General features: G+C 39.0%; 1 protein-coding gene across 3 annotated transcripts in view; it reads right to left on the reverse strand.

The window, feature by feature from the left end:
• ABCC1 (ATP binding cassette subfamily C member 1) overlaps window positions 1–26082 on the reverse strand; it is a 465761-nt gene that overhangs the window by 228628 nt on the left and 211051 nt on the right. For all 3 annotated transcript variants that reach the window (XM_053695266.1, XM_053695265.1, XM_053695264.1), the window contains exons 9-12: window positions 23082–23259; window positions 11444–11605; window positions 8871–8963; window positions 4566–4769 (exon numbers count right to left, since the gene is read on the reverse strand). In XM_053695266.1, the coding sequence (XP_053551241.1) occupies window positions 4566–4769; window positions 8871–8963; window positions 11444–11605; window positions 23082–23259 (637 nt within the window). The remainder of the gene's footprint in view (window positions 1–4565; window positions 4770–8870; window positions 8964–11443; window positions 11606–23081; window positions 23260–26082) is intronic.

Genomic DNA, 26082 nt, shown 5'->3' on the forward strand with positions numbered 1-26082 from the left:
GAGTGATCCTCCGCCCATTGTATTATTTTGGTCACTTCTTTCATCGCCAGGGAACTCCTTGTTCCCCCCTGATGATTGATATAAGCAACAGTCGTCATGTTGTCTGATTGGAATCTTATAAATCTGGCCTTTGCTAGCTGAGGCCAAGCCCTGAGAGCATTGAATATCGCTCTTAGTTCCAGAATGTTTATCGGGAGAAGAGACTCTTCCCGAGACCATAGTCCCTGAGCTTTCAGGGATTCCCAGACCGCGCCCCAGCCCACTAGACTGGCGTCGGTCGTGACGATGACCCACTCTGGTCTGCGGAAGCTCATTCCCTGGGAAAGGTGGTCCAGGGTTAGCCACCAACGGAGTGAATCTCTGGTCTTCTGATCTACTTGAATCACTGGAGACAAGTCTGTATAGTCCCCATTCCACTGTTTCAGCATGCACATTTGTAATGGTCTTAGATGAATTCGCGCAAAAGGAACTATGTCCATTGCTGCAACCATCAACCCTACTACTTCCATGCACTGAGCTATGGAAGGACGTGGAACTGAATGAAGAACTTGACAAGCGTTTAGAAGTTTTGACTTTCTGACATCTGTCAGAAAAATCCTCATTTCTAAAGAATCTATTATTGTTCCCAAGAAGGGAACTCTTGTCGACGGAGACAGAGAACTTTTTTCTATGTTCACCTTCCATCCGTGAGATCTGAGAAAGGCCAGAACGATGTCTGTATGAGCCTTTGCCTTTGAAAGGGACGACGCTTGTATTAGAATGTCGTCCAAGTATGGTACTACTGCAATGCCCCTTGGTCTTAGAACCGCTAGAAGGGACCCGAGTACCTTTGTGAAAATCCTTGGAGCAGTGGCTAACCCGAATGGGAGGGCCACAAACTGGTAATGTTTGTCCAGAAAGGCGAACCTTAGGAACTGATGATATTCTTTGTGGATAGGAATATGTAGGTATGCATCCTTTAGATCCACGGTAGTCATAAATTGACCTTCCTGGATTGTAGGTAGAATCGTTCGAATGGTTTCCATTTTGAACGATGGTACTCTGAGAAATTTGTTTAGGATTTTTAAATCCAGAATTGGTCTGAAGGTTCCCTCTTTTTTGGGAACCACGTGAGTAAAATCCCATTCCTTGTTCCGCCATTGGAACTGGGTGTATCACTCCCATCTTTAACAGGTCTTCTACACAATGTAAGAATACCTGTCTCTTTATTTGGCTTGAGGATAAGTGAGAAATGTGAAACCTTCCCCTTGGGGGTAGTTCCTTGAATTCCAGAAGATAACCCTGAGAAACTATTTCTAGCGTCCAGGGATCTTGAACATCTCTTGCCCAAGCCTGAGCAAAGAGAGAGAGTCTGCCCCCCACTAGATCCGGTCCCGGATCGGGGGCTACTCCTTCATGCTGTTTTGTTAGCAGCAGCAGGTTTCTTGGCCTGCTTACCCTTGTTCCAGCCTTGCATCGGTTTCCAGGCTGGTTTGGTCTGTGAAGCATTACCCTCTTGCTTAGAGGATGCAGAATTAGAGGCCGGTCCGTTCCTGAAATTACGAAAGGAACGAAAATTAGACTTATTCTTGGCTTTGAAAGGCCTATCTTGTGGGAGGGCGTGGCCCTTTCCCCCAGTGATGTCTGAGAATCTCTTTCAATTCTGGCCCAAAGAGAGTTTTACCCTTGAAGGGGATATTAAGCAATTTTGTCTTGGATGATACATCCGCTGACCAAGACTTTAGCCAAAACGCTCTGCGCGCCACAATTGCAAACCCTGAATTTTTCACCGCTAATCTAGCTAATTGCAAAGCGGCATCTAAAATAAAAGAGTTAGCCAACTTAAGTGCGTGAACTCTGTCCATAACCTCCTCATATGGAGTCTCTCTACTGAGCGACTTTTCTAGTTCCTCGAACCAGAACCACGCTGCTGTAGTGACAGGAACAATACACGAAATGGGTTGCAGAAGGTAACCTTGCTGTACAAAAATCTTTTTAAGCAAACCCTCCAATTTTTTATCCATAGGATCTTTGAAAGCACAATTATCCTCGATAGGAATAGTAGTGCGCTTGTTTAGAGTAGAAACTGCCCCCTCGACCTTAGGGACTGTCTGCCATAAGTCCTTTCTGGGGTCGACCATAGGAAATAATTTCTTAAAATATAGGAGGGGGGACAAAAGGTATGCCGGGCTTCTCCCACTCCTTATTCACTATGTCCGCCACCCTCTTGGATATAGGAAAAGCGTCGGGGTGCACCGGAACCTCTAGGAACTTGTCCATCTTGCATAATTTTTCTGGAATGACCAGGTTGTCACAATCATCCAGAGTAGATAACACCTCCTTAAGCAGTGCGCGGAGATGCTCTAATTTAAATTTAAATGTCACAACATCAGGTTCAGCCTGTTGAGAAATTTTTCCTGAATCTGAAATTTCCCCATCTGACAAAACCTCCCTCATGGCCCCTTCAGATTGGTGTGAGGGTATGACAGAGCAATTATCATCAGCGCCCTCTTGCTCTTCAGTGTTTAAAACAGAGCAATCGCGCTTTCTCTGATATGCAGGCATTTTGGATAAAATATTTGCTATGGAGTTATCCATTACAGCCGTCAATTGTTGCATAGTAATAAGCATTGGCGCGCTAGAAGTACTAGGGGCCTCCTGCGTGGGCAAAACTGGTATAGACACAGAAGGAGATAATGTAGAACCATGTCTACTCCCTTCATCTGATGAATCATCTTGGGCAACTTCATTATCTGTGGCAGTACTGTCCTTACTTTGTTTGGACGCTATGGCACAATTATCACACAATTTTGAAGGGGGAGACACATTGACTTTCATACATATAGAACATAGCTTATCTGAAGGTACAGACATGTTAAACAGGCTTAAACTTGTCAATAAAGCACAAAAACCGTTTTAAAACAAAACCGTTACTGTCTCTTTAAATTTTAAACAGAGCACACTTTATTACTGAATATGTGAAAAAATATGAAGCAATTGTTCAAAATTTACCAAATTTTCACCACAGTGTCTTAAAGCATTCAAAGTATTGCACACCAATTTTCAGAGCTTTAACCCTTAAAATAACGAAACCGGATCCGGTTACAGTTTTAACCCCTCTACAGTCCCAGCTACAGCCTTTGCTGCGACTTTACCAAACCCAGGGGGGAATACGATACCAAATGAAGCCTTCTAGGAACTTTTCCAACTACTTTCAGATCCTCACACATGCATCTGCATGTGTTGCTCTCAAAAGTAACTGCGCAGTAATAGCGCGAAAATGAGGCTCAGCCTACAACTGGGAAGGCCCTTCCTGACTGGAAAAGGTGTCTAACACAGTGCCTGACGTTAAAAAAACGTTCCCCAAGTTTATAAGTGTGAATTACCAGCATAACATGTATAAAATGCCCAAATAAAGCAATCGATTTTGCCCATAAAAGTGTCTACCAGTTTTATAGCCCATATTAAGCCCTTTATTCTGTTTGAGACTAAGAAAATGGCTTACCAATCCCCATGAGGGGAAATGACAGCCTTCCAGCATTACACAGTCTTGTTAGAAATATGGCTAGTCATACCTTAAGCAGAAAAGTCTGCTAACTGTTTCCCCCAACTGAAGTTACTTCATCTCAACAGTCCTATGTGGAAACAGCAAACGATTTTAGTTACTGTCTGCTAAAATCATCTTCCTCTCACAAACAGAATTCTTCATCTTTTTCTGTTTCAGAGTAAATAGTACATACCAGCACTATTTTAAAATAACAAACTCTTGATAGTAGAATAAAAAAAACTACAACTAAACACCACATACTCTTAACCATCTCCGTGGAGATGTTGCTTGTGCAACGGCAAAGAGAATGACTGGGGTGGGCGGAGCCTAGGAGGGATTATATGGCCAGCTTTGCTGGGACTCTTTGCCATTTCCTGTTGGGGAAGAGATATTCCCACAAGTAAGGATGACGCCGTGGACCGGACACACCAATGTTGGAGAAATTGGTGTATACTGTCCCTTTAAAGTACAAAGAATAATGCCAAACAATCTAGGAAGAACTGCACCTTCTAAACCTCTATTTAGGAATGTTCACTTCAATTCATCCACAAATTAAGGGACATGAAACATCCATGAAACCCATATTTATTCCTTCATGATTTAGATAGAGCATACAATTTAAAAATAAAAAAAAACACTTTCCAAATTATTATGGTTATTATTATCAGGTATTTGTAGAGCTCCAACAGATTCCGCAGCGCTAACAATTTACTTTGTTGTCTAATTTGCTTCATTTCCTTGGCCTCTTGTTGAAAAGCATATCTAGGTAGGCTCAGGAGCAGCAATACCTTACTGGGAGCTAGCTGGTAATTTTGTGGCTGCCTCTTGTCATTGGCTCTACTAACCTTTCAACAAAAGGATACCAAGAGAATGAAGCAAATTTGTTAATAAAAGTAAATTGGAGAGTGGTTTGAAATTGCATGTTCTTTCTGAATAATGAAAGTTTTATTTTGAATTTACTGTTGCTTTAGTCCTAGGACTCTACTACTCACAATAAGGACAATTCACAAGGAAAGAAGTTTTCGTTATAGTAACTTACCAGAAAAGGAGCACAGACCCAGGTGAAGGTCCCTACAGCAGCCAAGTAAGCGGATTTCTTCAGCACTTCGAGTTCCTGTTGTCGGATACCCAGCACCTTCTCTTTGAAAGCTATTTCCCAGGCATAAAGTTTCAGCACTTTGATGCCATTTAAAATTTCATTCATCACTTTGATTCTGTTATCTTTGCATTTCATCTGAACCACCTAGAGAATGGATTATTATCAGTATGTGAGCAGAAAGGAAAATATACACTCTGGGCTTGTGCATTTGGACCTTTATTAGGATCCAAATGCAGAAGTATGCGCAATTCAGCTCTTTAGGGAGCTGGATTGATTGTAGTGCAAAATCACCACGTTAAGATCTGTGCAAATTCAGATCTTAAAGTGATTGTAAATCCTAGCGTTTATGAAACGCAAGGATTTACCAGTGGAACAAATAAAAGGGACTTTCAGTCATGAAGAATAAAATACTTCATGCTGAAAGTTCCTTTATTTGTCTGAAGCATTCACCGCGCAGAGCGCCTAAGGCAGCCCACGGCAGAACGCTGTTTTCCAGTGAGGTGACGTTTCCACCTCTTAGCCAATAGCAGTGCAGACCAGCTGGCATTATGCCGAATAGCTAGCACGCTATTGGCTAAAATCACCTCAGTGATAAATAGCATTCTGCTGTGGGCTGCCTGAGGAGCTCAGTGCGGTGAATGCTGCAGACAAATAAAGAACTTTCAGCATAAAGTATTTTATACTTCATGACTGAAAGCCTCCTTTATTTGTTCCACTGGTAAATCCTAGCGTTTCACAAACCCTAGGATTTACTATCACTTTAGCGTAGTGATCTTGCACAAGAATAATTCCAGCTCAAAAAAAAGGTGAATAGCACATATTTCTGCTTTCAGACCCTAACGAAGGATCCGAATGCACATATCTAATACACTGTACATCTAATCACGAGGGAAATGAAGATTGTTTAAAAGAAAAAAAAAAGAAAGAAAAACAGTGGCAGCCTTAAAGGGACAGTAAACTTTAAAATTGCTTAACATAATTGTGCAGTCTGTGCAAAACTAATAAGCAAAATCAAAGACTTCAAAAAGAATGTTACCCCAAAACAGCCCCAGCTTTACTCTAAAAAGACATTGTACATGCTCCAATTCAGTACAGCATGTAGTTATTGCACTCGTCACACAAACTCTGTGGCCTAATATCCATTGCTGCTGTAAACTGTGTAAACTGGTGGCAACAAGAATCTCTATTATGAAAGCACCAGTTTACACAGTTTAAATCCGCAAAGAAAATAGGCCTGTGTGTAACTCCCACAAAAGGGGTCACACAACCCACCAATCACCAGCTGATTTTAACTCAGGGGGATCTCTAAGTGAGGAAGGTTGAGAACTATTCCCATTTTGAATATTTTAGACAGAAATTTTATTGTGTTCCAACTTTTTTCAAGTTTATTTTAAAACCAATAAAGCACTTTGTAAAGTTTATACACTACATCTGATTTATCTACTGTGTTTCAGGGAACAATGTGGTCAAACGTCATATTAGAGTATGACGCCTCTCTTCTGCCAAAAAACAGCCACGAAGAAGAATGTGAGAAATGTGAATGGTGAAATGGTAAGTCCTCTGACTAACAAGACAGAGAAAATATGTTCCCAATGTACTCAAAAATGTTACTATGTCCATATAAAAAATAAACAAGATGTCGCCGCAGATGGCTGCCACGGGTTGGAGCTCTTCAGTGTTTTTGTTATTTATTTGTATGTGTGTATTGGAAGCTTCATACGCCAAGAAAAAATCCTTGCTGTGCAAGCACAATTGTCAAAGCTATTTCTGATTCTGATAATAGCTTTTACACACCGTTTTTAGTCATTTGCGTACTTCCATTTGCTGCCAGATACTTCCTCTTAATGCTTATTGGCTGAATAGTAGAATGAACGTCCATACCCATCAGCTATTGAGAATTACTAAGAAGAAAAAAAACTGATACTTCTGTTTAGTTCAAATTTAAATAACTTCTACTTTTTCCTTTTTAAGGCAGAAAAAAAATGTTCAAATGCTTTTTCATATGGATTATAGGAAATATTTGAGTACAATGTTTGTCCAGTTAAACTGAATCTGTATAAAGACAGCTCTCAGTTGTGTAATAGATTTATTCCTATGATAGACACAATTATAATAACAAAAGGCTTAATTTATTTGTTACACATAAAACATAGGAATGAAAAACAGTTTGTTCTATCACAAGCACGTGTTTCTCCTGGTTTTTATATAGAGTTTTTCACATATTTTAATTTGATTGCTAATAAAGGTTATGTATTAATCAGACACAGAGTGCTGATATTGTATCACTATTTTGGAAGTCTTTCCAGTTTTTTGTAAGGGTTAGAAGTGATGTCTAGTCTATTATAAGGACACTATAATGCAGTTAAGCATATACTACTGGTGTATTAAAGGGACAGTGTACTATGATATTTTTTCTCTCCTTTAAGGTGTTCTCAATGATCTATTACACTTGCTGGGGTGTATTAGATTGTTCACATATAGCTGCTTTACATTTATTGTGTCAATTAAAATAGCTGCTTTTGCCCGTTTTATCATCACCTATATTGAATATTTAATACTTAAAGGGCCATAATACCCAAATGTTTAAACACTTGAAAGTGATGCAGCATAGCTGTAAAAAGCGGACTAGAAAATATCTCCTGAACAACTCTATGTAAAAAAGAAAGATATTTTATCTCAAAAGTTCCTCAGTAGCCACCTCCCATTGTAAAGGATTTCTAAGCAGCATATTAGTGTGTCTGTCCTGGGACAGCTGAAAGGATGAGCCTCGTGAACTCTCATATTATTTCACCAATCAGGTAAAGGAAGCTTACTATGAAATCTCATGAGAGTTAAGTCAAATCTCATGAGATCACAGTAAGAGTTCATGACCTCAGCACTGCTGATGCTGATTGGCTGCTGTTCATTTCTTCAATTTTTTTTTTTTTTTACCTGCAGCTGGGCAGTAACTGAAGTATAACTTTTTACACATAACTTACTATGCTGAGCTGAGGAGATTGTGAGGTAAAATATCTTCCTTTTTTACATACAGATGCTCAGTTGATATTTTCCTGTCAGCTTTTTACAGTTCTACTGCATCAGTTTCAAGTGATTTAGCATATGAGTATTATGTCCCTTTAAGTAATGGTTATAGTAAAGCTATGTAAACATGACGCTTTAAAAAATAATTTGCACTCCCAGTGGGGGGGGTGGACAAAGATACTAAAATGTTGATTTTTCATTGTTCTCTCTAAGCGGCCCAATTCTCAAAAATTCACTGGCACCGAAAGAAATAATTTTAGTGTGCACTATATTATAAACAAAGTGTCTCTCTTTCATATAAATAATATTAGTGAACTTCCCTTAATTATATAAACTGTTCCCAAAGTAAAATTGCCTTTAAAACAATTCCTGCGGATGCCTCGAAAATCATCTTATAGAATCTTGCCAGAACAGAGATCTTTAGAGAATCAGGTACTAAGTATTGGTCTCACCGAGTATCGAGAGATTAGGCAGACTTTGTGTAGACACAAAAAGATAAGCAGAGGTCTGCCTTCCCTGCAAGCTCAGCCCATTTCAATGGGTTGTGGTTTCAATTAGCAGAGACAGATATTTCTAAAATAAAAATAAACCTAAAAGAAAAATCTCTCATACATTTTAAGCTTTGCAGATGCTATAACAAGTCACTAGAGACACATTAAGGGGAAACCAATTTTACAATACATTGTTCCTTTAAAGAGACATGAAACTCAAAATTTTTCTTTCATGATTCAGATAGAGAATACAATTTTAAACAACTTTCCAATTTACTTATATTATTTAATTTCCTTCCTTCTCTTGTTATCCTTTGCTGGAATATTTATCTAGGCAAGCTCAGAAGCAGCAAAGAACCTAGATTCTCGCTGCTGATTGGTGGATGCATATATATACAGATTGTCATTGGCTCACGCATGTGTTCAGTTAGAAACCATTAGTGCATTGCTGCTCCTTCAACAAATGATACCAAGAGAATAAAACAGATTAGATAATAGAAGTTAATTAGAAAGTTGTTTAAAAATGTATTCTCTATCTGAATCATGAAAGAATAAAAATTGGGTTTCATGTCCCTTTAAGTTAGGGGGCTCGAGATAAGACACTGGGAGCCACCACCAGCAATACATTTATATAAACAAATTTATTAGATAACAAAGGATTCTATAAACAATGAAAACAAGCATAAGGGTGCACAATAGCAAGCTGAATATTTATAGTAGGTCTGAAGCATACTTGATATTTCTTAGTCTTCACTGCTATTACAGCATTAACAGGAACAAGAAGTATCATGACTGCAACACCTGCTAGCACAGAGGGGCCCAGGTTCTATAAAAACAAACACACGACGAGTTAATTTGTAGGCAAAAACTCACAAGTCAGAATACACATTTATTGGAATCTTAAAGGAACACTTAATACAGTAGAATTGCATAATTAATTAGTGCATAATAAAAAGACAATGATTTAACACCTACTATGAATTTCAAATAAGCAGTAGATTTTTTTATTTATTTTTTCTGACAATTTTTTTTTTTTCTCCCATTTTCCAGCTCCCTGTATCATGTGAGACACCAGCCAATCACAGACTAGTATACCATGTGAGCTTGTGCACATGCTCAGTAGGATCTTGTTCCCGCCAAAATGTGTGTATATAAAAAGCTGCTGCTCTATCTGAATCATAAAAGTTTATTTTGACTTGAGTGTCCCTTTAATAACAAACCACCCCCATCAAAGCCCATTTGAAACAAGATTTTATTAACAAATCTATTTATATTTTAAAATGTTTAAACTTTTTAGTGGAAAAGGAGATTACAGAAAAAGGAAGACGGCTCTCGCAGCATATGTGCGTATGCCGCAGAAAAACCGTAATAACTTTTACTAGACGCATTTTTGCTGCTGGAAGTATATTGGAAAAGTGCTTCTAGTTAAAATTGAAATGCACCCATGCACATTTAAATTTTGACCTTTCTAGCACTTTAATATTAAATTCAGGGTTTTCAGTGTATTTGACAATCTACCAAACAGTTCCCAAACACCGAGAGAAATAATTGCTTTTATTTCAAGCCTTTAACAGCGAGTAACAGGTTAAAAGATGTACACAACAAACGGGAGGATACAGATGCAGATGTTTGAAGCAATGTGTGATTAAAAAAAAAACAGAGTATGATTTTAGGACCTGCTTGTCACATGGGCACGAATCACTATAATATTTAATATTCTGGAAGTAAGTGGATGTGTTTATCAATATATAAATTTTTGTGACTTATAACTTCAAACTGCCCCCTTATCTCAGTTCTTTTGACACTTATTTTAGCCAATCAGTGCCCTCTCATAAGTAACTTCCCGGGCGTGAGCACAATGTTAACTATATACCGCACATGAACTAGCACTGCCTAGCTGTGAAAAACTGTCAAATGCACTGAGATAAGAGGCAGCCTTCAGGGGCTTAGAAATTAGCATATGACCCTACCTAGGGGTTTAGCTTTCAACTAAGAATACCAAGAGAACAAAGTAAATTTGATAATAAAAGTGAATTGGAAAATGGCATGCCGTATCTGAATCAGGAAAGTTTAACTTTGACTAGACTGTCCCTTTAAATAATAAAGTCTAAATATGTGCATTTGTGCACTAACGAATGTGGAAGGCGGCAAATGCAAGCCTCATTCAGCTCTTTTTGAAGCCGGATTTAATCTTGTGGAAATGCAACACACTGACATCTGAATTTGCACAGAAGCTGCACTTTTACAATAAATCAGGCTCTGAAAAGAGACTGATGCGGCTGGTATCCGCCTTCTTCCACATTCGTTAGCGTACAAATGCACATATCCAGCCATGTAGTGTGTGTGTAATTTTTTTTTTATTTATTTATTTTTAGATGTTAAAGAAATACATTTTATGCTTATACATATTTGCAAACAAGGCAGCAAAAAAAAAAAAGTTTAAAAAAAATTTGTGGATGAGAAAACACTTCACTGATATATAATAGTGAGAACTTCATTAAAAAAAAAACATTTTTAACCCTTTGAGTGCTAAGCACTTTCCCACCTGAGTGCTAATATTTTCTAAGGCTTTTTTTAATTTATTTAATTTTTGAAAAAACATTTAACTTTTTTAATTGTTTTTACAGACCCCCAATACTTACACTGTTGGAAAGGTTAGGCGATTCCCTTTCCAACAGTGGGTCTTGGGGGTCTGTAGCTGCTTAGATGCCTGAGATACAGGCTTCTAAGCAGCATGCCCCCTCTTCCTATACTTAACATTGTTAAGTATAAAAGTTGTACGGTGACCTCATCACGTTATTGCACGTGACGTCACCGTGCATAACGTGAAGCCCCGGCGATGCCTGTCACTCTACAGGCAAAGATCGCTGGGGTAGGAGCTGTTAGGAGCCCCCAGATCTCCCTCAAGGTGGGAGAGTGCTCATGACGGCTCTGAGCCGTCATTAGCACCAGAGTGAGAAACTCAAAAGGTTAAAGTTTGTAGCTTTCATTGAGGGATATTTTACACACACATATACATAAATTATATATATATATATATATATATATATATATATATATATATATATATATATATATATACATATATATACACACACACACATATATACACACACAATAAATATATATATATATATATATATATATATACACACACACACATATATACACACACAATAAATATATATATATATATATATATATATATATATATATATATATATATATATATATAATTATTTATATATACACACAGTGATTTTATAAAAGTTAAGTATAGTTAAATGAAATGAGAATATGTCTTACCTGCCATAATAAGTAAAGTGCTAATATAACCTGCAAGGGAGCTGACCATATCATATTTATATATGTAGCCAAGTCCATGAACCTCTGCGCATCTACAGACATCAGATTTACAATTTCTCCGACAGTGGATGTACGTCGTGAAGCATTACTTATCACCAAAGCCTTTGGAAAGAAAGCAACAGACATGGCTGAAAACTTCTACTAGTTCTTGAAAAAAGAACACAAAACCCTAATCTAAATATTGGGTGATGTGAAATAACTTAAAGGGACACTGAACCCAAATTTTTTCTTTCGTGATAGAGCATGCAACTTTAAGCAACTTTCTAATTTACTCCTATTATCCATTTTTCTTTGTTCACTTGCTATCTTTATTTGAAAAAGAAGGCATCTAAGCTTTTTTGGTTTGGCCTCTGGACAGAACTTTTTTTTATTGGTGGATGAATTTATCCACCAATCAGCAAGAACACAGGTTGTTCACCAAAAACAGGCCGGCATCTAAACTTACATTCTTGCATTTCAAATAAAGATACCAAGAGAATGAAAAAAAAATTATAATAGCAGTAAATTAGAAAGTTGCTTAAAATTTCATGCTCTATCTGAATCAGGAAAGAAAAAATTTGGGTTCAGTGTCCCTTTAATATATACATTCTTGTGGAGTGAGAATACTTATTTAGTAACAATTATGTTTTCAATATTTTTGCTACATTGGTGCAGACCCTTTATTTAAACATGAATTCACTATAATCAGTAAGAACACATAAAACAAACAAACTTATGTCTCTTAATAAAAAAGGGAATTTGTAACACTTTTTTTTTTAATTCAAAAACCAAAAAGAATTCTTTATTAACCTCTTAAGGACATATGACGGAATTATTCCGTCATAAAACAATTGAGCAAACTGAAAGCTGTGTCCTTAAAGGGTTAATTAGCAAAAAATTATTTGTTATCAAAAAACTTTCACTGCTAAACAAGCAGTTACCTTTCTTTAAAAATAAAATTGGTTTGTACTCTCTGAAAATATTTTTGCTCTTAAAGTGATTGTAAAGTTTAATGAATTAAAGCCCAGTATCTAAAAAATATTCTTAAAAACAGGGGCACTTTCATTCATTAAGTTTTAAAAAGATGCATCTTTTTTTAAAATATTTACCATTGTTGCGTGACCCACGAGCTGAACGCCAAAGGGGTCACGCAATGATTGGAGGAAGCCGGGTTTGTCATCCATCTGTTCAATACAGTAGGAAATACGGGCGGAGGAACAGCGGTATGTTTACCATAACGCAATGGTAAATATTTTTTAAAAAAGAAGCGTCTTTGTAAAGTTTAATGAACTAAAGTACCCCTGCTTTTAAGATTATTTTTAGATACTAGGCTTTAATTCATTCAACTTTACAATCACTTTAAGTATAGCTTAAAGTGAAAAGTATTATACTATGCATCTTAGACATAAATCTGTAAATACTATACACACACATTTTCAAACTTGAAATAGTTTTAAGCCATCCAACTTAAATTGTATTTTTTTACTTTAAATTAAAAGATAGAAAATTATTCTTATAATGAATCTGCACAATATTTTACATGAGTAGAGGTCTCCTGGGTTCTTAACATTAATATCTACAGCAGCAGCAAGCATACTAGGACACTACTCTTCTTAAAATATTCTTTTTAGTATAAAAAACAAAAAAGCTATTGGTTAAGAGGTGGAAACGTCACCTCACAGCAAAATAGCGATCTGCCGTGGGCTGCCTGAGGACCTCAGCGCGCTGAACGCTTCAAACAAATAAAGGAACTATAAAGTATAAAGTACTATATTTGATCCACTGGTAATTCCTAGCGTTTCACAAACGCTAGGATTTACCTTCACTTTAAGCAGTAAAAGTGTTACGGCTTGATTTAGAGTTTTGTCGGTAACGACCCGCGTAGCTAATGCTGGCTTTTTTTTCCCCTAGCACCTTTTAAATACCGCTGGTATTTAGAGTTCACAGAAGGGCTGCGTAAGGCTCAAAAAAAGGAGCATAGAGCATAATTTACCGCCACTGCAACTCTCAATACCAGCGGTGCTTACGGACGCGGCCAGCTTCAAAAACGTGCTCGTGCACGATTCCCCCATAGGAAACAATGGGGCAGTTTGAGCTGAAAAAAAAACCTAACACCTGCAAAAAAGCAGCGTTCAGCTCCTAACGCAGCCCCATTGTTTCCTATGGGGAAACACTTCCTAAGTCTGCACCTAACATCCTAACATGTACCCTGAGTCTAAATACCCCTAGCCTTACACTTAATAACCCCTAATCTGCCGCCCCCGCTATCGCTGACCCCTGCATATTTTTTTTAACCCCTAATCTGCCGCTCCGTACACCGCCGCAACCTACATTATACCTATGTACCCCTAATCTGCTGCCCCTAACACCGCCGAACTCTATATTATATTTATTAACCCCTAATCTGCCCCCCACAACGTCGCCGCCAGCTACCTACAATAATTAACCCCTAATCTGCCGACCGGACCTCGCCGCCACTATAATAAATGTATTAACCCTTAAAGCTAACTCTAACCCTAACACCCCCTTAAGTTAAATATAATTAAATCTAACGAAATATATTAACTCTGATTAAATAAATTATTCATATTTAAAGCTAAATACTTACATGTAAAATAAACTCTAATATAGCTACAATATAAATTATAATTATATTGTAGCTATTTTTGGATTAATATTTATTTTACAGGCAACTTTGTATTTATTTTAACCAGGTACAATAGCTATTAAATAGTTAATAACTATTTAATAGCTACCTAGTTAAAATAATTACAAAATTACCTGTAAAATAAATCCTAACACTACACTATCAATAAATAAATTAAATACAATTAAATAAACTAACTAAAGTGCAAAAAATAAAAAAAGAACTAAGTTACAAAAAATAAAAAAATATTTACAAACATTATAAAAATATTACAACAATTTTAAGCTAATTACACCTACTCTAAGCCCCCTAATAAAATAAAGCCCCCCAAAATAAAAAAAAATGCCCTACCCTATTCTAAAATAAAAATAGAAAAGCTCTTTTACCTTACCAGCCCTTAAAAGGGCCTTTTGTGGGGCATGCCCCAAAGAAAACAGCTCTTTTGCCTGAAAAAAAAAACATACAATACCCCCCCCCAACATTACAACCCACCACCCACATACCCCTAATCTAACCCAAACCCCCCTTAAATAAACCTAACACTAAGCCCCTGAAGATCTCCCTACCTTATCTTCACCACGCCGGGTATCACCGATCGGTCCAGGCTCTGAAGTCTTCATCCATGCCCAAGCGGGGGCTGAAGATGTCCATGATCCGGCTGAAGTCTTGGCCCAAGCGGGGGCTGAAGAGGTCCATGATCCGGCTGAAGTCTTGATCCAAGCCGGGGCTGAAGACATCCATCATCCGGCTGAAGATGTCCATCATCGGGCTGAAGTCTTCTATCAAGCGGCATCTTCAATCTTCTTTCTTCTGGAGCCATCTTCTTCCAGCCGACGCGGATCCATCCTCTTCTACCGACGCCTACTCGCCGAATGACGGTTCCTTTAAATGACGTCATCCAAGATGGCGTCCCTCGAATTCCGATTGGCTGATAGGATTCTATCAGCCAATCGGAATTAAGGTAGGAAAATTCTGATTGACTGATGGAATCAGCCAATCAGATTCAAGTTCAATCCGATTGGCTGATCTAATGTTCCGATCAGCCAATAGAATGCAAGCTCAATTTGATTGGCTGATTGGATCAGCCAATCGGATTGAACTTGAATCTGATTGGCTGATTCCATCAGCTAATCAGAATTTTCCTACCTTAATTCCGATTGGCTGATAGAATCCTATCAGCCAATCAGAATTCGAGGGACGCCATCTTGGATGACGTCATTTGGCGAGTAGGCGTCAGTAGAAAAGGATGGATCCGCGTCGGCTGGAAGAAGATGGCTCCGGAAGAAAGAAGATTGAAGATGCCGCTTGATAGAAGACTTCAGCCAGATGATGGATGTCTTCAGCCCCCGCTTGGGCCAAGACTTCAGCCGGATCATGGACATCTTCAGCCCCAGCTTGGGCTTGGATGAACACTTCGGAGCCTGGACCGATCGGTGATACCCGGCGTGGTGAAGATAAGGTAGGATGATCTTCAGGGGCTTAGTGTTAGGTTTATTTAAGGGGGGTGTGGGTTAGATTAGGGGTATGTCGGTGGTGGGTTGTAATGTGGGGGGGGGTATTGTATGTTTGGTTTTTTTCAGGCAAAAGAGCTGTTTTCTTTGGGGCATGCCCCGCAAAAGGCCCTTTTAAGGGCTGGTAAGGTAAAAGAGCTTTTCTATTTGTATTTTAGAATAGGGTAGGGCATTTTTTTATTTTGGGGGGCTTTGTTATTTTATTAGGGGGCTTAGAGTAGGTGTAATTAGCTTAAAATTGTTGTAATATTTTTATAATGTTTGTAAATATTTTTTTATTTTTTGTAACAGTCCTTTTTTTATTTTTTGTACTTTAGTTAGTTTCTTTAATTGTATTTATTTGTATTTAATTAATTTATTGATAGTGTAGTGTTAGGTTTAATTGTAGATAATTGTAGGTATTTTATTTAATTCATTTATTGATAGTGTAGTGTTAGGTTTAATTGTAACTTAGGTTAGGATTTATTTTACAGGTAATTTTGTAATTATTTTTACTAGGTAGCTATTAAATAGTTATTAACTATTTAATAGCTATTGTACCTGGTTAAAATAAATACAAAGTTGCCTGTAAAATAAATATAAATCCTAAAATAGCTACAATATAATTATAATTTATATTGTAGCTATATTAGGGTTTATTTTACAGGGAAGTATTTAGCTTTAATTAGGATTAATTTATTTAATAAGAGTTAATTTATTTCGTTAGATAAAAATTATATTTAATTTAGGGGGGTGTTAGTGTTAGGATTAGACTTAGCTTTAGGGGTTAATAAATTTAATAGAGTAGCAGTGAGGTCCAGTCGGCAGATTAGGGGTTAATACTTGAAGTTAGGTGTCGGTGATGTTAGGGAGGGCAGATTAGGGGTTAATACTATTTATTATAGAGTTAGTGAGGCGGATTAGGGGTTAATACATTTATTATAGTAGCAGTGAGGTCCGGTCGGCAGATTAGGGGTTAATAATTGTAGGTAGGTAGCGGCGACATTGGGGGCGGCAGATTAGGGGTTAATAAATATAATATAGTGGTCGGCGGTGTTAGGGGCAGCAGATTAGGGGTACATAAGTATAAAGTAGGTGGCAGCGGTGTGCGGTCAGCAGATTAGGGGTTAAAAAAATTTAATAGAGTGGCGGCGATGTGGGAGGGCCTCGGTTTAGGGGTACATAGGCAGTTTATGGGTGTTAGTGTACTTTAGAGCACAGTAGTTATGAGCTTTATGAACCGGCGTTAGCCCAGAAAGCTCTTAACTCCTGGCTTTTCTCTGCGGCTGGAGTTTTGTCGTTAGATTTCTAACGCTCACTTCAGCCAAGACTCTAAATACCGGCGTTAGGAAGATCCCATTGAAAAGATAGGATACGCAAATGGCGTAGGGGGATCTGCGGTATGGAAAAGTCGCGGCTGGAAAGTGAGTGTTAGACCCTTACCTACACGACTCTAAATACCAGCGGTAGCCCAAAACCAGCGTTAGGAGCCTCTAACGCTGGTTTTGACGGCTAACGCAGAACTCTAAATCTAGGCGCCAGAGTTTAGGATCTCAAACACTGAAAATCTTGGGAGATGATTCTACTTGCTCCAGTGGTCAAAAACCTTCCCAGCAGCACTGATATAATTCTATTAGAGTGTGCAAGAATTTGTTCTTTAGTATACACTGGCTATAGCAGGCGTTGCTAGCAGAACCCAAAGGCAGAACTTTTTTCACTTTCTGCGATGAGATTTTTTTTTTTGTGAAAATTTTTCTGCAGGTCATTTTGAAATTAAAATTAAATTTTCCATTAGGCAGATACACTAAAGAAGCAGCTCAAAAGCAATGTGTTGATTAACTGGAGAATAACAAATTATGCTTACCTGATAATTTCATTTCCATCTGTATGGGAAGAGTCCACAGCTGCATTCCTTACTTGTGGGAAATACTGAAAATTTCAAATTTAGAGCCACCCATCGGAGAACACGTGCGAGAGCTGTGGACTCTTCCCATACAGATGAAAATGAAATTATCAGGTAAGCATAATTTATGTTTTCCATCTTAATATGGGAAGAGTCCACAGCTGCATTCCTTACTTGTGGGAAACATATACCCAAGCTCTAGAGTACACAGAATGCTAACAGAAGGGGAAAAAAAGAGAGAGATGGACCCTAATCCTGAAGGCTGCTTCAGCAGCAGCAAAAACATTAAACTTGTAAAATTTTGGAAAAAGTATGTAAGGAGAACCAGGTAGCCGCCTTACAAATCTGATCCATAGAGGCCTCATTGTTTAAGGCCCAAGGGGAAACCACTGCTCTCGTAGAATGAGCCGCCGTTTCTATGCTAAACGGATGACACTCCTCAGAGGCCCTCTGACCCCTACGCTTCCCGGAAAAGAGAACAAAAAGAGAAAGGTTTGTCTAAATTCCCTTGTGGCACGAAGATAGAACTTCAAGGCACAACAACATCCAGAAATATGTTATAAACGTTCCTTCAATGAAGAAGGATTAAGAAATAAGAAAGGAACCACAATCTCGATTGATGTTGAGATTTGACCCAACCTTAGGAAGAAAACCTAACTTGGTTGGTAGAACAGCCTTATAGGCATGAAAAGCCAGATAAAGAGGGACGCATTGCAAGGCAGCAATCACAGATACTCTGCGCACAGAAGCAATAGCCAGTAGAAAGGAACCTTCCAAGACAACAATTTAATGTCTATTTCATGCATAAGCTCCAACAGAGCCCGTTGCAAAACCTTAAGGACAAGATTTAAACTCCAAGGAGGAGCCTTAGATCTAAACACAGGTCTGATCCCAGCAAAGCCTTAACAAATGGCTGTTCATCTGGAAGCTTCTGCAAACCTCTTGTGCAGTAACACAGACAGGGGCGAAAACTGTCCCTTCAGGGGACTTGCAGAAAAGCCCTTCTCCAGTTCATCCTGGAGAACAGAATAAGTAGGTCCTCCACACCTTATGATAGATGTGATGAGCAACCAGCTTACAAGCTTGAATGAGAGTAAAAATAACTCTCTCAGAAAACCCTCTTTTGGCTAGGACTAAGCGTTCAATCTCCATACAGTCAGCCTCAGAGAATCTAGACATTGATGAACAAAGAGACCTTGGTCAGCAGATCCTTGCGACAAGGTAACTTCCAAGGAGGAGATGATGACATCCCCACTAGATCACGGACGCCTGCTTGACTCAAGCAACTACACTAGGAAGTAGTGGTAATGGTTGGAATGGATAAATTAGATTGAACCTCTAAGGCATCGCTAATGCATCTGTTAGCTGCGTCTGAGGATCCCTGTACCTCTTGCAAATCTCTGCAAATACTCGGGATGGAGAGACCATTCTCCAGGATGAAAGGATTGTCTGCTGAGGAAATCCTCTTCCCAGTTGTCCACACCCAGAATGTAGATTGCTGACAGTGAACAAATGCAGGTCTCCCCCACACCAGAATCCGAGATACTTTCCTCAAAAATAGGAAGCTTCTCGTTCCCCCCCCTGATGGTTGATGTAAGCCACCGAGGATATATTGTTTGATTGGAATCTGATTAACTGGAATATTGCCCGAAGATCCAAAATGAGATCAGGAGGGAGCTTTACCTCCTGAGACCAGAGGCCCTGTGCCTTCCTGGCACACCAAACAGCTCCCCATCCTGACAGACTCGCAACCAGTCACAATCACCCAGGAAGGTCTTGAGACGGACGTCCCTCAGGACAAGTGATCCGGACAAAACCACCAAGAGAGCGATTCTCCCGATTGGTTGGCCAGAGAAATCTGTTGAGACAGATCCGAATGATCGCCTTTCCAATAGTTCAGCATGCGCAGTTGCAACAGTCTGAGGTGAAACCAGGTAAAGGAAATGATGTCCAAGCTGGACACCATGAGACCAATCACCTCCATACACCGAGCCTCAGATGGCCTTAAGGAGATCTGGAGGGCAAGACATGTTGAAGCTAGCTTGCAACGTCTCTGGTCTGTTAGAAATATTCTCATGCCTATGGAGACTATTATAGTACCCGAGAATTCTACCCTGGTACTTAATACAAGAGAACTTTCTCTAGATTATCTGACATCCATGGGATCAAAGAAGACAGAGATATTCCGAATGGTCCACTCTTCCAAAAATTTATTTAGCTAGACCAAACAGAAGGGCAATAAACTGGAAGTGCTGGTCCAGGAATGCAAACCTTAGGAACTGGAAGTGGTCCTTGAGGATTGGTACGAGAAGGGAGCATCCTTAAGTTCTATCGTGGTCATGAACTACTTCTCCCAAATGAGGGGAAGAATGGACCTTATAGTCTCCATCTTAAACGAGGGGACATTTAAAAACCTGCTTAAGCACTTTAGGTCCAGAATCGGAACGGAACGAAAAGGTTTTAATAGTATCCCAAACCTCTTACTGCAATAGGCACCAGGACAATAACTCCTAGAGGACAGATCCCGTACACACCCCAGAAAGGCTTCCCACCTTTCTGGTCAGGAATCTGCCCTTGGGTGGCTGAGACTTAAAACCTATCTTGTAACCCTAAGCTATGACCTCCAGGACCCATGGATCCTGCACATCCCTGAACCAAGCGACTGAAAAGAGCGACATACTGCCCCCTACATGATCCAGAAGACCGGGGACCGCCCATTCATGCCGACATAGACTCGGCAGGCTTCTTGTTCTGCTTGGCCTTATTCCAGGACTGAGCCGGCTTCCAAGAGCTCTTGGTTTACTCTGGCATAGCGGAGGACTGCTGACATGGGCTTTATAAAAACAAAAAGATTGAAAATCATCCCTTAGATTAGTTCATATACTTTTGCGGAAGGAGGCCACCCTTGCCTCCTGTGAGAGTGGAGAAAATTTGAGTCCAGGCCTAGACCAGACAAAATCATTCCCTTAAAGGGAGGGAAGAAGTCTAGACTTAGAAGTCATATACGCAGACCATGACTTCAGCCAGAGCCCGACGGGCCTGAACAGAAAAAGCTGAAACTATAGCATTCAAGCGCATAAACTGCCTAATAGCAGCATAGATAAAAGAATTAACAACCCTCAAGGCCGTAAAGCTTTTCTGAGCAACGTCGAGGGGATCCTCCACCCCGATCAAATCCTATAAGGAGTCACACCAGAAGGTAGTCTTCTCCAGTAACTGTGGCAACAGCCACCGCCAGTTGAAACAAAAATCCCATATGTTCAAACATTTTTCTTAACAGAGTTTCCATCTTTTATCCATGGGCTCTTCAAACGAAGAACTATCCACAAGCAGGATAGTAGTACGTTTAGCAAGGGTGAAGATAACGCCATCCCATTTAGAGACGGAACCTCACAACTCCATTGAGAGTCCAGGACCCGGGACAATTAGACAAAGGGAGAAGAGGGGGGAAAAGGAATCCAATCCTGTCCCATTAATTCCTAATAATGTTCGCCATCTAACAGGAGCAGGGAAGGATAAGGTACCACCCTGTCCTCAAACTCTATCCAATTTAGGAATTAAAGGGTTATCAGGCAATTTGGCCTCTGGAACCTCTGAATACGCCAAAATCTTCCCTTAGAAGAAAGCGCAACTTCCTAAACTAAAGTCTGATTCCTCCACAGCCGCAGGTTTAGAGGCAGCAGACTCCGACCCAGAATGTTCATACTCTGAAGTCTCAGAAAGAACTTCATTGTCGGATAACCCTCAGTTAAATCCAATAAATTATCTGATGTACTCTGGGAAGGAGTGCAATATGTAACCTTTCGCTTGTGCTTAGCAGGGCGAGGTAAAGCATTAAAGGTTGCAGACACCGCCGCCTGAACTGTGCAGTAACGGCTGGTGAAAAAAGGCCCCCTCCAGATGGAGGATCAGCAATGCTACAGGAAAACTGCATGTGTAGAGATATAAGAATGTAAGGTACGCACCTCACTGGACGACAACTCCTCAGAGGTGGACGGCTCCATGGTATCAAACATGTTTAAAATTATCACATTATCAAGGCATATGGAACATAATTGAGAGGGCGGAACTAAGGCCTCCTCACCATATAAACAGGAATTACTCATTGGGAATAGAGGGAGTGCCCTCTAAAGTAACAGAATCCTCCATCGCTAGTGCAATAACCGAAGAACTAGAGAAATAAAACATCTTATTTTATTCAAAAAAACAGAACCCTTATACCCCAATGGCTGAGGCACTCACCACCTCCTATGACTCAGACAGTACAGAGATTTATGACTCCTCTCTGATAGACACCCGGTTAGGAAAAAAGGGAATGAATCACATGGTGCACAATGCAGGACCGTCCCTGCTATGAGAAAGCGCGCCAAGCTTGTAAGCTGCATGGCTCTCAAAGTGAAAGTGAAACCTGTATATTCCATAACAGCCTATGAGCCCATAACATCTCACACATAAAAGCAGCATAAAATCAAACATAAGATTATTCCCCCCTGTTCAGGAGATATAAACCCTTGATTCTATACAGATAAAAGAAGTCACACTGTGACCCTGCCTTGTTGCGTTATCATACATGTATAAAATATGAAACAATCTTACCAGAATCTATGCCGTGGAACAGGAACATGGCCCTTCAAGTGTGACAGTAAGTAGCATTGCTTCTGGCATGGACTTGAGTGAAGAAAGCAGGCAGCGAAACTCGTCAACGCCGATTGCCTATGGAGCTGTTAATATGAGTCGGGATGGTTTCGCAGAAAGACTCTCCCTGCATCTCTGGACTCTAACTTTCATCCATGATCTCACTGAGAGGCTGACAGGACTACTTAATACTCCAGTCCCATCTCGAAGAGTACTACCCTCCATAAGAGACTACTCTGAAATGTTCTAACACTTCTCTGCCAACCTCCTGTGATGAAAGGCAAAGAATGACTGGGGTTATGGAGGAAGTGGGGGAGGTATTTAAGCCTTTGGCAGCTAGGTGTCTTTGCCTCCTCCTGGTGTCCAGGTTCAGTACACAAGTAAGGAATGCAGCTGTGGACTCTTCCCATATTAAGATGGAAAACGCACTTTTTTTTATATAGTCTTATAATATATTACAGCAGTTGAAAATTGTGTAGTAAATTAGCTGCAAAAGAAAAAAGGTACATTGCTTACAAGAATGTCTTATATTCAGGAGCCCCAGCTTTGCATAATATGAGGAGCCGTCAATCATGTGCTGCCATTTTAGAGCATTGCACTGTATTTGACTGCTCTCTTCAAACAATGCTTCACTCTGGCTGCAGTGCTAAGAAAAACTTACACTATACCGCCAGAGTACAGAGCCATTTAAGAGAACATTCGGAGGTGGAGCAGCACTGCAAAGCAAAAGTGGTTACAGTTCCTGCATGTATGAAGTTATTTCTGCAGACATGATGAATTTTCTGCCATGACCTCTCGGGTCACAGAATGTTTTGCCTTTGTGCAAATGCATTAAACAATAGTGAAATATTTCATTATAATGACAAAATTCCTGTCTTAATAAAAAGTAAATTATTCCCTGTAATTTGGAGAGTTTCTACATACCTTACGATAGACGACACCAATGATAGCCGTTTTTAACCTCATTCCAGTGACAAAGCAGATATGAAAGTACTTGTGCAGGACTAGCGTTTGGATACAAGCACACAAAAACAACAGTGCAGTGTACAGATATCCGTGCCAGTTAGGGGCGTCCTTATTACCCACAAACTGAATGAGCAACCTGCAAGAGACAATATTACAGTTCTATTTAATAACAAACATGTATTTGATATTTCACTGTTAATCTAATAGCTTTCAAAGTAAATGCTTTAGTAAAGACAATCGTATCCTGAATGTTGTTCAAAACGAAATCATTGTTTTTCACCTTAATGTCAAAGGACACAGTGCAATTAAATGGCCTCAGATGGCTGCAACAAAATACAGGAATCAGAGGGTATATACATTAAAGGGATATGAAACATAACATTTATTTTATGATTCCAACAGAGCAGGTAGTTTTAATCAACTTTCTAATTTACTTCTATTGTCAATATTTCTTCGTTCAATTGGTATCTTTTGTGAAAAGGAAAGTAAGCTTAGCATCCGGCCCATTTCTGGAGCAGTATATAGCAGCAGTTTTTCAAGAATGTTATCCATTTGCAAGAGTACTAGATGGCCGCAGTTATACAAGAATGCTATACATTTGTAAGAGCACTAGATGGCAGCAGTTTTACAAGAATGCTATACATTAGCAAGAGCACTAGATGGCAGCAGTTATACAAGAATGCTATACATTTGCAAGAGCACTAGATGGCAGCAGTTATACAAGAATGCTATACATTTGCAAGAGCACTAGATGGCAGCAGTTATACAAGAATGCTATACATTTGCAAGAGCACTAGATGGCAGCAGTTATACAAGAATGTTATCCATTTGCAAGAGCACTAGATGGCAGCAGTTATACAAGAATGTTATCCATTTGCAAGAGCACTAGATGGCAGCAGTTATACAAGAATGCTATACATGTGCAAGAGCACTAGATGGCAGCAGTTTTACAAGAATGCTATACATTAGCAAGAGCACTAGATGGCAGCAGTTATACAAGAATGCTATACATTTGCAAGAGCACTAGATGGCAGCAGTTATACAAGAATGCTATACATTTGCAAGAGCACTAGATGGCAGCAGTTATACAAGAATGCTATACATTTGCAAGAGCACTAGATGGCAGCAGTTATACAAGAATGCTATACATTTGCAAGAGCACTAGATGGCAGCAGTTATACAAGAATGTTATCCATTTGCAAGAGCACTAGATGGCAGCAGTTATACAAGAATGTTATCCATTTGCAAGAGCACTAGATGGCAGCAGTTATACAAGAATGTTATCCATTTGCAAGAGCACTAGATGGCAGCAGTTCTGTAAGAATGTTATTCATTTGCAAGAGCACTAGATGGCAGCAGTTTTACAAGAATGTTATCCATTTGCAAGAGCACTAGAGGGCAGCACTATTTCCTGCCATATAGAGCTCCAGATGCCTACCTAGGTATCTCTTCAACACAGAATATCATTGGAATTAAGAAAAGTTAATAGAAGTAAACTGGAAGCTTTTTTTTTTTTCTTCAATGGTAGGCTCTGTCTGAAACCCAAAATAAATATCCCTTTAAAGAACTATTTTGTTAAAATAGAATTCCTTTAAAGGGATGATCGCATTACATTTTTACCAACTTTCCAATTGAATTTGATTATCTAATTTGTTTCATTCTCTTGGTATCTTTTATTGAATAGCATACTTGGGTAGGCTTAGTGGCAGCAATGCACTACTGGGAGCTAGCAGGTTATTGGTGGCTAGACATATATGCCTCTTGCCATTGGATCACCCAATGTGTTGAGCTAGCTCCCAGTAGTGCACTGCTGCTCCCTCATCAAAAAATACTGAAAGAATCAATCAAGTTTGATAATAGAAATAAATTAGAAAGTTGTTTAAAATTGGATATTCATGTTTTGTGTCCCTTTAAAGACATTTTATAAATGCTACTAAAATCTGTTAATCTGTATTATCATGTAGAATATTTGGCACAATGAAATTACAAATTGCAAGATGTTTCATCATCAGGTAAATGAAATGCCCGACTGTCTGATACTGGCTTTAATCACCTGTTACATTTCAGGATTTGCACATTTGTAGCCAACCTACAGATAGCACAAACAACAAGTTAAAGGGACAGTTTACCCCAGAATTGTTAGTTTAAAGAGATAATCCCTTTATTACCCATTCTCCAGTTTTGCATAACCAACACAGTTATATTAATACACTTTACACCTCTGTAATTACCCTGTATCTAAGCCTCTGCAGACTGCCCCCTTATTTCAGTTCTTTTGACAGACTTGCATTTTAGCCAATCAGTGCTGACTCATAAATAACTACACAGTAGTGAGCACAATGTCATCTATAGGGCACACATGAACTAGCGCTGTCTAGCTGTGAAAAACTGAGATAAGAGGCGACCTCTTAGGGCTTAGACATTAGCATATGAGCCTACCTAGGTTTAGCTTTTAACAAAGAATACTAAGAGAACAAACCAAATTTAATGACAAAAATAAATTGGAAAGTTGCTTAAAATTTCATGCCCTATCTGAATCATGAAAGTTTATTTTTGACTTAACTGTCCCTTTAAAATTTAATTTTAAAATTAACAGCAGTTATATTTGCTAAAAGTAAACAGTAATCAAATATGGCTTTATTTAGAAACTGCACTTTTTACATGCTAAAGAATTTAAAGCTCCTGATCTGTTTAACGTCACTGTCTTCCTTAACTCAAGCTCTCTACTCCCACGTGGGGAGCCTCATACTTTAAAGGGACATGTAACCTAAAATTAATTTTTCATGGTTCAGAGAGACCATACAGTTTTAAACAACTCTACAATTTACTTCTATATCACATTTGTTCAGTCTGTTTCACGTAACTTTTGTGGAAGGAGTAGCAATGCACTACTTGAGGCTAACTGAACACATTGTGTTAGACAATAACAAGAGGCATGTATGTGCAGCCACTAATGACA

This window comes from Bombina bombina, chromosome 11 (genome assembly GCF_027579735.1).
Source record: "Bombina bombina isolate aBomBom1 chromosome 11, aBomBom1.pri, whole genome shotgun sequence".
Taxonomy (NCBI): Eukaryota; Metazoa; Chordata; class Amphibia; order Anura; family Bombinatoridae; genus Bombina; species Bombina bombina.